At 44.2% G+C, this 12296-nt stretch overlaps 1 protein-coding gene and 1 long non-coding RNA gene across 9 annotated transcripts in view; one reads left to right on the top strand and one right to left on the bottom strand.

The window, feature by feature from the left end:
- Positions 1-783: 783 nt before the first annotated feature.
- Positions 784-12296, top strand: part of LOC125270794 — a 31698-nt gene continuing 20185 nt past the window's right edge. Inside the window, exons 1-2 of the long non-coding RNA XR_007185472.1 lie at positions 784-1072; positions 1388-1489. This is a non-coding gene — a long non-coding RNA (uncharacterized LOC125270794). The remainder of the gene's footprint in view (positions 1073-1387; positions 1490-12296) is intronic.
- LOC125270793 (inactive dipeptidyl peptidase 10-like) overlaps positions 949-12296 on the bottom strand; it is a 31461-nt gene continuing 20113 nt past the window's right edge. Inside the window, exons 18-27 of one of the 8 annotated variants that reach the window (XM_048194749.1) lie at positions 12000-12098; positions 9772-9841; positions 9407-9601; positions 7099-7153; positions 6586-6685; positions 6452-6510; positions 5418-5490; positions 5244-5317; positions 1330-1477; positions 949-1085 (exon numbers count right to left, since the gene is read on the bottom strand). In XM_048194749.1, coding sequence (XP_048050706.1) covers positions 1361-1477; positions 5244-5317; positions 5418-5490; positions 6452-6510; positions 6586-6685; positions 7099-7153; positions 9407-9601; positions 9772-9841; positions 12000-12098 — 842 coding nt within the window. In that variant the 3' untranslated portion in view covers positions 949-1085; positions 1330-1360. Of the gene's footprint in view, positions 1086-1113; positions 1584-5243; positions 5318-5417; positions 5562-6451; positions 6511-6585; positions 6686-7098; positions 7154-9406; positions 9602-9771; positions 9842-11999; positions 12099-12296 lie in introns of those variants that run through there. The other 7 variants (XM_048194747.1, XM_048194748.1, XM_048194750.1 and 4 more) reach the window with 7 other exon arrangements.

Below are 12296 nucleotides of genomic sequence, written 5' to 3'. Positions count from 1 at the left end.
GACATTACACATTCAAATTTTGCTAGGTTTGAAATATTTTTGTCTGTCCAAATCAATAATTAATGAAGGTCACTGGATATGATGAAGACATGGTGTTTCACAGCTATATATCAAAAGTGTTTAGTAACTCTTACATGGTGTAGTTGAGAGGCACTTTTGTCCCCAGATCTTTTGTAGGTTTTTAATCCATAAAAAGTAACTACTGTAGTGGATAGACGCTGCTGCTGAGGTGAACTTCAGCAAAACTGATTTACTTCCCAGGATCGATCTCCCTGGGTTGTGTTTCCCAAAAGCATTGTTTGTTAACTATGATCGCAAGTTCTGTTGTTATCAGCACAGTTAAACAAGTCGGTGTTTCCCAAAACCATAGTTCCAACAAACATTCAACTCGACCGACTACAGAACTGGGTCAGTTTATCAGGTCCTACCTTAGACTGGTTCAGATCCTACTTAAGTAGCAGGGAAAACACTGGGTACTTACACCTCCAGGCGTTACATCATATCCTCTGGTGTTCCTTAAGGCTCAATTTTGGGTCCTCTATTATTTAATGTATACATGCTTCCTTTAGCTGGTGTAATTAATCAGTACAATATTTCCTATGCAGATGACACACAACTCTGTCACTTGCACCAGATTCCCACAATTCAATTTCCACCCTGCTGGACTGCATAGAGAGCATAAAACTGTGGATGTCCCAGAACTTTCTACAGCTAAACAAAGATAAGACAGAGGTTCTTGTTATTGGTAATGACGCACGGAGAACATCTGTTGCTCCATATCTCGACTCTCTATCACTAAAAGCCAGTAATCAGGCAAAGAACTTAGGAATCATGTTTGACAGTGACCAAAGTACTGATATTATTTATTATTTATATAATTTGTATAAAATCTTAGAAAAAGCAGAAAATTCATGTTTCACGTTTCAGTGAATGCAGATAACATGCGCAGTATGATCTGATGTTCACATCATTATTCTTCTGGAGATGATAGGATGGATGATGAAACAGGATTAGGCCTTCAGAAAGAGCCCAGAAAACCAGAGGATCAATGACTCAACGGGAGCCCAGAGTGGTCAGTCATGCTCCTTTTGAAAGGAAAAACACACACTGAACTACAAACAGATGTTAGATTTTATATTGTGCACTTCTCTGAAAGTAATATATACACCAGTACAGGCCATAATAACCCTTGATCAGCCCAGTGATTTAATTGAGACAGAACAATGTTTCATTGAGCCTGTTAAGAGTGACAGCACTCAACATCAGTCACGCTGCTGCTAAATACAGATGTAATGCTATAGTGTGGACAAATGATGAAAAATAACAAACTTGAACAAGTAGTTTGAGTGTGTCCTCTGACTCAGCATCTCTCTGTCTCTGCCTTCAGGTCAGATTGTCTTAAAGGATGGGAGAGCTGGTTGCCAAGATGATTATTCCTGGTGCAACCGATGCTAGTCGTCGTCGTCGTCACTGGTTTCTGTGGGAACAGGTATGTTGTCATAGAAGCACTCTCTGAAGAAGGACAAGCGTGAGTTCAGCATGTAGCGTCTGCTGATGACATCATGACCCTCATCAGGGAAGATCTGCACAGAGGCGAGAGAGGTCAAAGGGACGAGCGTACAAAGTCAAAAGCTGCTTCCCAATTCAGACGCTGCATCCTTCGAAGGCCGAATGCTTCACAGCGGCGCGACAAAGGCTGTCCCAAGTGCGTGAGGTCAGAGGGTCGAGCGTGTGAGGTCAAAGGGTCGAGAGCATGAGGTTAAAGGGTCGAGCGTGTGAGGTCAGATGGTGAAAAGCGTGAGTTCAGAGGGTCGAGAGCATGAGGTAAAAGGGCGTCAGTTCAGAGGTTCGAGTGTGTGAGGTCAGAGGGTTGAGCGCATGAGGTCAAAGGGTCGAAAGGGTGAGTTCAGAGGGTCGAGTGCGTGAGGTCAAAGGGTCAAGCACGTGAGGTCAAAGGATCGAAAGAGTGAGTTCAGAGAGTCAAGTGCGTGAGGTCAAAGGGTTAAAAGCTTGAGTTTAGAGGGTCAAGCGCATGAAGTTAAAGGGTTGAAAGCGTGAGGTAAAAGGGATGAGTGTGTGAGGTCAAAAGGTCGAACGTGCGAGGTAAAAGGGTTGAAAGCGTGAGTTCAGAGGGTCGAGAGTGTGAGGTAAAAGGTTTGAGTGCGTGAGGTCAAAGGGTCGAATGCGTGAGGTAAAAGGGCGTCAGTTCAGAGGGTCGAGCGTGTGAGGTAAAAGGTTTGAGTGCGTGAGGTCAAAGGGTCGAATGCGTGAGGTAAAAGGGCGTCAGTTCAGAGGGTCGAGCGTGTGAGGTCAGATGGTTGAGCGCATGAGGTCAAAGGGTCGAAAGGGTGAGTTCAGAGGGTCGAGCGCGTGAGGTCAAAGGGTCAAGCACGTGAGGTCAAAGGATCGAAAGAGTGAGTTCAGAGAGTCAAGTGCGTGAGGTCAAAGGGTCAAAAGCTTGAGTTTAGAGGGTCAAGTGGGTGAGGTCAAAGGGTTAAAAGCTTGAGTTTAGAGGGTCAAGTGCATGAAGTAAAAGGGTTGAAAGCGTGAGGTAAAAGGGATGAGTGTGTGAGGTCAAAAGGTCGAACGTGCGAGGTAAAAGGGTTGAAAGCGTGAGTTCAGAGGGTCGAGAGTGTGAGGTAAAAGGTTTGAGTGCGTGAGGTCAAAGGGTCGAATGCGTGAGGTAAAAGGGCGTCAGTTCAGAGGGTCGAGCGTGTGAGGTCAGATGGTTGAGTGCATGAGGTCAAAGGGTCGAAAGGGTGAGTTCAGAGGGTCGAGCGCGTGAGGTCAAAGGGTCAAGCACGTGATGTCAAAGGATCGAAAGAGTGAGTTCAGAGAGTCAAGTGCGTGAGGTCAAAGGGTCAAAAGCTTGAGTTTAGAGGGTCAAGCGCATGAAGTAAAAGGGTTGAAAGCGTGAGGTAAAAGGGTTGAGTGTGTGAGGTCAAAAGGTCGAACGTGCGACCTCACACACTCAAGCGTGAGTTCAGAGGGTCGAGAGTGTGAGGTAAAAGGTTTGAGTGTGTGAGGTCAAAGGGTCGAACGCGTGAGGTAAAAGGGCATCAGTTCAGAGGGTCGAGCGTGTGAGGTCAGAGGGTTGAGTGCATGAGGTCAAAGGGTCGAAAGGGTGAGTTCAGAGGGTCGAGCGTGTGAGGTCAAAGGGTCAAGCACGTGAGGTCAAACGATCGAAAGAGTGAGTTCAGAGAGTCAAGTGCGTGAGGTCAAAGGGTCAAAAGCTTGAGTTTAGAGGGTCAAGCACATGAAGTAAAAGGGTTGAAAGCGTGAGGTAAAAGGGTTGAGTGTGTGAGGTCAAAAGGTAGAACGTGCGAGGTAAAAGGGTTGAAAGCGTGAGTTCAGAGGGTCGAGAGTGTGAGGTAAAAGGTTTGAGTGCGTGAGGTCAAAGGGTCGAACGCATGAGGTAAAAGGGCGTCAGTTCAGAGGGTCGAGCGTGTGAGGTCAGAGGTTTGAGCGCATGAGGTCAAAGGGTCAAAAGGGTGAGTTCAGAGGGTCGAGCGCGTGAGGTCAAAGGGTCAAGCACGTGAGGTCAAACGATCGAAAGAGTGAGTTCAGAGAGTCAAGTGCGTGAGGTCAAAGGGTCAAAAGCTTGAGTTTAGAGGGTCAAGCGCATGAAGTTAAAGGGTTGAAAGCGTGAGGTAAAAGGGTTGAGTGTGTGAGGTCAAAAGGTCGAACGTGCGAGGTAAAAGGGTCGAAAGCGTGAGTTCAGAGGGTCGAGAGGGTGAGGTCAAAGGGTCGAGAGCGTAAGTTCAGAGGGTCGAGCGCATGAGGTCAGATGGTTGAGTGCGTGAAGTCAGAGGGTCAAGTTTTTGAGGTCAAAGGGTCGAGAGTGTGAGGTTAAAGGGTCGATCACATGAGTTCAGAGGGTTGAGTGCATGAGGTCAGAGGGTCAAGCGCATGAGGTAAAAGGGTCAGGAGTGTGAGGTCAAAAGTTCAAGCCCGTTAGGTCAAAGGGTCGAGCACGTGAGGTAAAAGGGTCGAAAGAGTGAGTTCAGAGAGTCAAGTGCATGAGGTCAAAGGGTCAAAAGCTTGAGTTTAGAGGGTCGAGCGCATGAGGTCAGAGGGTCGAGAGCGTGAGGTAAAAGGGTTGAATGTGTGAGTTCAGAGGGTCGAGTTTTTGAGGTCAAAGGGTTGAGCGCGTGAGGACAAAGAGTCGAGAATGTGAGGTTAAAGGGTCGAGCACATGAGTTCAGAGGGTTAAGTGGATGAGGTCAGAGGGTCGAGCATGTGAGTTCAGAGGGTTGAGTGCATAAGGTAAAAGGGTCAGGAGTGAGGTCAAAGGGTTGAGTATGAAGGGTTGAGAGAGCGTGAGGTAAAAGCATTGAGTGTGTAAGGTCAAGGGGTCGAACATGTGAGTTCAGAGGGTCGAGCGCATGAGGTCGGAGGGTCGAGCATGTGAGGTAAAAGAGTCGAGAGCTTGAGGCTAAAAGGGTCGAAGGCATGAGTTTAGAAGGTCGAGCATGTGAGGTCAAAGGGTCGAAAGAGTGAGTTCAGAAAGTCAAGCGCATGAGGTCAAATGGTTGGGAGCGTGAGGTAAAAGGGTTGAGTGTGTGAGTTCAGAGGGTCGAGCACATGAGGTCAGATGGTTGAGTGTGTGAGTTCAGAGGGTCGAGTTTTTGAGGTCAAAGGGTTGAGCGTGTGAGGTCAAAGGGTCGAGAGTGAGAGGTTAAAGGGTTGAGCACATGAGTTCAGAGGGTTGAGTGCATGAGGTAAAAGGGTCAGGAGTGAGGTCAAAGGGTTGAGAGCATGAGTTCAGAGGGTCGAGAGTGTGAGGTAAAAGCATTGAGTGTGTGAGGTCAAGGGGTCAAACGTGAGTTCAGAGGGTCGAGCATGTGAGGCTAAAAGGGTCGAAGGCATGAGTTTAGAAGGTTGAGTGCGTGAGGTCAAAGGGTCGAAAGAGTGAGTTCAAAGGGTCAAGAGCGTGAGGTCAAAGGGTCAAGAGCGTGAGGTTCAAAGGGTTGAGAGCATGAGTTCAGAGGGTCGAGAGTGTGAGGTAAAAGCATTGAGTGTGTGAGGTCAAGGGGTCAAACATGTGAGTTCAGAGGGTCGAGCATGTGAGGCTAAAAGGGTCGAAGGCATGAGTTTAGAAGGTTGAGTGCGTGAGGTCAAAGGGTCGAAAGAGTGAGTTCAAAGGGTCAAGAGCGTGAGGTCAAAGGGTCGAGAGCCTGAGGTCAAAGGGTCAAGAGCGTGAGGTCAAAAGGTTCAGATGCTTGTCAGTGTGAAGGACTCACCTGTAACCTGTAGTTTACATTAATCACAGACAGCAGCTTCACTAGTTCTGCAGTGTGTTGAAAATGAACGTTCGCTAATAGAGAAAGAGAAAGAAGTCATGTGATGATGCAGCCCTTTTGTAGGTAATTGCAAATTTGCCTTTGTATTATGGGTTTCCTTTTTAATAGGCTCACCATCCGCTGTTCCGTGTTGAATCAGGAACCATAACATCTCAGAGCGCGTGTTGTTCAGCAGGAGGCTGGAGATCTGAAGGACACACAGTAAAAGTCTTCTGTGACTGTGATATCGAGCTGTTCACACCGCATGCCTTTGTGTTACTGCAGAGAGTTGAGCCTCTAGTTCACACTGCACCACATTCACTGATGCCATTCAAATCAACTTTCAACATGCAAAACAAATACAATAAATAACTGGTGCAGGATATACAGTTCCTGCAGTAATTTGATTACAAAAACATTTCTCCCGACTGATTCTGCTCCATCTTTCCCACACTCCACTACAGTATCTGACAGGAGAATGCAAACTGTGAACATGCATTCATTCATCTCACCTCATCAACACATTCAGTATTCCTCAAAATGAATAAAAACAGTGAAATGCAAACTCAGAATATTACACAAACCTGCAGTAAATAAGTATGCTAAATAATGCAAATACACTTTATGCATTTAATATCACTTTATTAACCAATATTTTTGCTGCTGACATTTAATGATCCAGTTAAACCATATGAATAAGCAAAAATTGACTTTAGTTAAACATCACATTTGTGGTTCATTTTTTAATTTTTATTTCTAAAATAAGAGTGTTGAACTTTCTTCTCCTGAGTCCTATTCTTCTGTGATGCAGAATGGCAGCACAGCTGAAAGGCTTGTTTGAGCTGCGCCCTCTACTGTACAGATGTGAATTTAAATTTCCTTCATCCTGAGGCTTATTCATTCCACTTTTGGTGTGAAAGAGCCTTTAAGTTTGCCAAAAATAGATTTTTTTTTAATTAAAAACAAAAAAGCAAGCCCAGCCCAGGTAAGAAAAAGTAACACAAAAGTAACAATGCATTACTTTCTATAAAAAGTAACTAAGTAACGCAATTAGTTACTTTTTAGGGAGTAATGCAGTATTGTAATGAATTACTTTTAAAATTAACTTTCCCCAACACTGAATGTCACACGTTTATGTCTCAAACTATACAGTAGCAACAACATCTTACCTTGTATTTTAGCTCATTTTGTATGGGGAAGCCAAAGTATCTCTCTGTAAAGGCAGAAGCTGTGTAGAAACACAGAATGGTCACACTACTGAATGTGTGTGTGTGTGTCCGTTCTAAGTTTGTGTGACAAGTACCATAGAGTTGCCAGTCAAATACGGGTGTCATGGCCGCGCCGCAGCGGAGTGCAGAACTGTGAGAGAGCAGCAGAAGTGAGCTCAGAAATCCGCCGTAGACCTGCACAGAACCGCATTATGAACATCTGACGTCTAAGATCAATTCACAAACTTTCAAATGGACAAAAATACTAGGTTTTGATCTTGAAGAGCCTGTTTCTAATTCTGTAGTAGACGGAAACTTTAATTATAGTCTGTACTGGTATTTTTATCTCCATTTCTCTGATAGAGATGCTATTTATTTAAAGCACCTGATTTGTGTAAATGTCTAGGTGCTTTTTTGGCCAGTTTATTCAGGCCTGCAGTGTAAAGTTGCAGCATACACATGAAAGGATAATTCACACATAAATTATAATTCTGTCATCATTTACTCTCCAGCAAAAGAACAAAGTTTTACAGGCTTGAATGGCATGAGGATGAGTAAATGATCATTTTTGTGTGAACTAACCCTTTACTGATTCTGGTGAGACTCACCTTGCCAAAAACCCCGACTCTGCCTCCATCAATGTACGGCTGCTTCACCAGATACCTGCCGGAGACAAATAAATAAATGAGCGCAAGGTGTAATGCTAATATGAGGGAAAATACTCATGCAGTCTCATTTAAGATCACTGTTTTTCCACAGTAGAAGAGATGATGAATCATCAGTCACCTGAACAAAAACAATTGTATTCTATGACACAGATTGTTTTTTAATAATGTTTAAATCGTGTAATTTTTGATTATGTACTTGTCCATTTTGTTGCAAGTGCACTACGCTTGCAGAGAGATTCCGCCCACACGCTCTTCTGATTGGCTGTTATTTGCGCTTGATTTGGTTGCGAGTGCAGTGCGCTTGCAGAGAGACTCCACCCACACGCTCTTCTGATTGGCTGTGATTTGCGATTGATTTGGTTGCGAGTGCAGTGCGCTTGCAGAGAGACTCCACCCACACGCTCTTCTGATTGGCTGTGATTTGCGATTGATTTGGTTGCGAGTGCAGTGCGCTTGCAGAGAGACTCCACCCACACGCTCTTCTGATTGGCTGTGATTTGCGATTTATTTGGTTGCGAGTGCAGTGCGCTTGCAGAGAGACTCCACCCACACGCTCTTCTGATTGGCTGTGATTTGTGATTGATTTGGTTGCGAGTGCAGTGCGCTTGCAGAGAGACTCCACCCACACGCTCTTCTGATTGGCTGTGATTTGCGCTTGATTTGGTTGCAAGTGCAGTGCGCTTGCAGAGAGACTCCACCCACATGCTCTTCTGATTGGCTGTGATTTCTGATTGATTTGATTGCAAGTGCAGTGCGCTTGCAGAGAGACTCCACCCACATGCTCTTCTGATTGGCTGTGAATTGATTTGGTTGCGAGTGCAGTGCGCTTGCAGAGAGACTCCGCCCACACGCTCTTCTGATTGGCTGTGATTTGCGCTTGATTTGGTTGCAAGTGCAGTGCGCTTGCAGAGAGACTCCACCCACATGCTCTTCTGATTGGCTGTGATTTCTGATTGATTTGATTGCAAGTGCAGTGCGCTTGCAGAGAGACTCCACCCACATGCTCTTCTGATTGGCTGTGAATTGATTTGGTTGCGAGTGCAGTGTGCTTGCAGAGAGACTCCACCCACATGCTCTTCTGATTGGCTGTGAATTGATTTGGTTGCGAGTGCATTGCGCTTGCAGAGAGACTCCACCCACACGCTCTTCTGATTGGCTGTGATTTGTGATTGATTTGGTTGCGAGTGCAGTGCGCTTGCAGAGAGACTCCGCCCACACGCTCTTCTGATTGGCTGTGAATTGATTTGGTTGTGAGTGCAGTGCGCTTGCAGAGAGACTCCGCCCACATGCTCTTCTGATTGGCTGTGATTTGCGATTGATTTGGTTGCAAGTGCAGTGCGCTTGCAGAGAGACTCCGCCCACACGCTCTTCTGATTGGCTGTGAATTGATTTGGTTGCGAGTGCAGTGCGCTTGCAGAGAGACTCCGCCCACACGCTCTTCTGATTGGCTGTGATTTGCGATTGATTTGGTTGCGAGTGCAGTGCGCTTGCAGAGAGACTCCGCCCACACGCTCTTCTGATTGGCTGTGATTTGCGATTGATTTGGTTGCGAGTGCAGTGCGCTTGCAGACAGACTCCGCCCACATGCTCTTCTGATTGGCTGTGATTTGCGATTGATTTGGTTGCGAGTGCAGTGCGCTTGCAGATAGACTCCGCCCACACGCTCTTCTGATTGGCTGTGAATTCTGATTGATTTTGTTGTGTCTCATTGTCATTTCACATCTGGGCTGCGTCTGAAATCGCATACTCTCTTGAGTTGGACACTTATTTTAAATAAGAAAATTACTTCACGACCGCTAAAAAAGTATGTTCTTTTTATTTTTTTATTAATCAGTCAGCAAGTACAGATAGAATATAACAGAGTGCCATGTTGTCATTATCATGTGACCTACCAGCATCAGTTGCATCGCTTCACTGCCATTCACAAATCCTCTCCCGTGGCCTCATGGGATAGTAAAGTGTCCATCAAATGCACACTTCAGAATCTCACCGGAAGTAGTAGGTCATCCGTGTACTTTTTGCCTAATCTTTTATGAGTACTGTAAATTCAGACATACCATTTTTGTCGCATACTGTTTTTCGCCTACTATAATATAGTAGGGAAGTATGCGATTTCAGATGCAGCCCTGGTGTGGACAGACAAATTGCATGTCGCTGGAATTCTTATTGCATCACATTCGGTTAGGACACAGTGTAAGACTTTTGCACAGTAGATGGAGATTTAAGGTTCGAGGTTAGGCACACTTACTCTAAAGCAGAGAGTTGATCTTCTGCGTCCACGAGTCCCAAACGCTTGTAAACATCCTGGAGAATCTGCTGGCCCTGAAAGCCGCTCCCTCTGCCGTCGACCCGGGCCACAATGACATCATCACAGCTCACCAGCACATCGGCCCATTCCAGACGAAAGCGATCGTTCACTTGCTGGCAGCCAGGATCACACTCACTATCTCACACACACACACACACACACACACACACAGGTCAGACAGATCCAGACAGATGTGGCATGATCAGTGTTACTCTGATGATATTTAATTTGTACAGTATAAAAATCATGTCTAAGGAAACATGGAAAACCAATGTGTGTGTGTGTGTGTGTGTGTGTGATCGTACAGCAGCAGCAGGAGAGGGTACCGCTTACTCTCTTCAAACTGTGGAGGGAGGCTGAGCTCAAGTCTCAGTGCTGTAAACACACAGTAAACACACATCTGTCACTTACAGCAAAAAACTGAATCAGTACAAATCATCTGAGGCTACATTCAGACTGAAGCCAAAAGTGGCCCAAATCAGATTTCTTTTAATCATGGTTTGTGATGCAGTTGCTGTCAGATACAATACAGTTCGCTGCTTCATCTTTCAACAACTTTCTTTGCGAACTCTCCATTACACTGTGTCTCGTTTACAAAACTAAATGCTCCGAACAAACATATAATCCTCCGACACGATCCAGGATGCCAGTAAAAAAAACATCCACTTGTTCCTGACGCTGAGATCCTTCTGAAGTCTATACAGAGACATAAACCAGCTTCCACATTTCCATTTGTCCTCTTGTCGACAGACTTAAGGGTGCCCTAGAATCAAAAATTGAATTTACCTGGGCATAGTTGAATAACAAGAGTTCAGTACATGGAAATGACATACAGTGAGTCTCAAACTCCATTGTTTCCTCCTTCTTATATAAATCTCATTTGTTTAAAAGACCTCCGAAAAACAGGCAAATCTCAACATAACACCGACTGTTACATAACAGTCTGGATCATTAATATGTACGCCCCCAATATTTGCATATGCCAGCCCATGTTCAAGGCATTAGACAAGGGCAGCCAGTATTAACGTCTGGATCTGTGCACAGCTGAATCATCAGACTAGGTAAGCAAGCAAGAACAATAGCGAAAAATGGCAGATGGAGCAATAATAACTGACATGATCCATGATATCATGATATTTTTAGTGATATTTGTAAATTGTCTTTCTAAATGTTTCGTTAGCATGTTGCTAATGTACTGTTAAATGTGGTTAAAGTTACCATCGTTTCTTACTGTATTCACGGAGACAAGAGAGCCGTCGCTATTTTCATTTTTAAACACTTGCAGTCTGTATGATGCATAAACACAACTTCATTCTTTATAAATCTCTCCAACAGTGTGTAATGTTAGCTTTAGCCATGGAGCACAGCCTCAAACTCATTCAGAATCAAATGAAAACATCCAAATAAATACTTTACTCACATGATCCGACGCATGCATGCAGTATGCATGACGAACATCTTGTAAAGATCCATTTGAGGGTTATATTAGCTGTGTGAACTTTATAAATGCACTGTATTATAGTCGAGAGCTCGGGGGGCGGGGAGCGCGCGATTTAAAGGGGCCGCAGCCTGAATCAGTGCATAGTTAATGATGCCCCAAAATAGGCAGTTAAAAAAATTTATTTAAAAAAATCTATGGGGTATTTTGAGCTGAAACTTCACAGACACATTCAGGGGACACCTTAGACTTATATTACATCTTGTAAAAACTGGTTCTAGGGCACCTTTAAGTGCGTGGAGTGCTTCAGAAACTGAACGCACATCTGTATGTATATGTATCAGTGTAGACAGCATCAGTGATTATAATGGATTTTACTTGCTTTTGATGTGACGCTCACATCCAGTCAGATGTTAAGCGGCTGAATGCCAGTGGGCAGCGCCTATGGTGTGATGATGTAAAACTATTCGTCAATGTATTGCTCTGGAGGCGGTCATATGCAAATATATTTGATGTCACAGATCCTACAATATCAAAATGAGCAGTTTTTGAAACGTGATTACATAAATGCTTTGTTTAATGAGGAGGATGTTTTAAGCTATGAAACTTGCAGGATGTTTTAATGGTACAAAGACCTCTTATATGTCAAAAGATCATGGCAAATTTGATTTCTCATGTCATGAGTCACTCTAGATCGACTTTCGTCACAGTTCTGTGCAGACGTGAGTCGCTGCATAGACTTTACACAAAAAAAATTTTTCCTCAGTATTTTTCTTTCGTTTTCCAATACAAATATCTAAACATTCTTAAATCAAGATACATTTACTTGAGAGGGAAAATGACTTAGATATTAAGAATGTTTAGATATTTGTAATGAAATCCAAGACAAAGAGACAAACAAAATTTGAGGATGTGAGCGCTAAGGCTTGCGGTGTGAATGTAGCCTCCACACACGCCTACAACTAAAACCTCCTGAACCTTCAGTCACAGTGACAGAGACAAAACACATCTTTGACCAGTGAAGTGACTAACACTAACCCTACTGACAGTGACGACCATGATGAAGATGACTGTGATGATAATGATGATTCATACCCTGGTTGTTAATCTGTAAAGTTGAGATTTGTCTAACTGGAATTTGTTTCTTTCTGAGAAATTCTCTGATCTCCAGACGAGCATCTATAATCACATGATCTACAGAGAGGAAGAGAAAGAAAACAAGACAGCTGAAGGTTTTTGATGTATCCTGGCAAAACTAAATATATTATTTGTCAGAAGAACAGCAGTATATTTCAGCATATACAGCATCATTTTATTTTAGGGCCATTGCCTTTATCGACACGACAGCATAGAGTAGATGGAAAAGTAGGGGAGAGTGGGATTGTTAGGGCA

The sequence above is a fragment of the Megalobrama amblycephala genome, linkage group LG6, assembly GCF_018812025.1.
Source record: "Megalobrama amblycephala isolate DHTTF-2021 linkage group LG6, ASM1881202v1, whole genome shotgun sequence".
In the NCBI taxonomy this organism is placed as follows: domain Eukaryota; kingdom Metazoa; phylum Chordata; class Actinopteri; order Cypriniformes; family Xenocyprididae; genus Megalobrama; species Megalobrama amblycephala.
The sequence above is the reverse complement of the archived record's forward strand: the minus strand, read 5'-3'. Positions and strand labels throughout refer to the sequence as shown.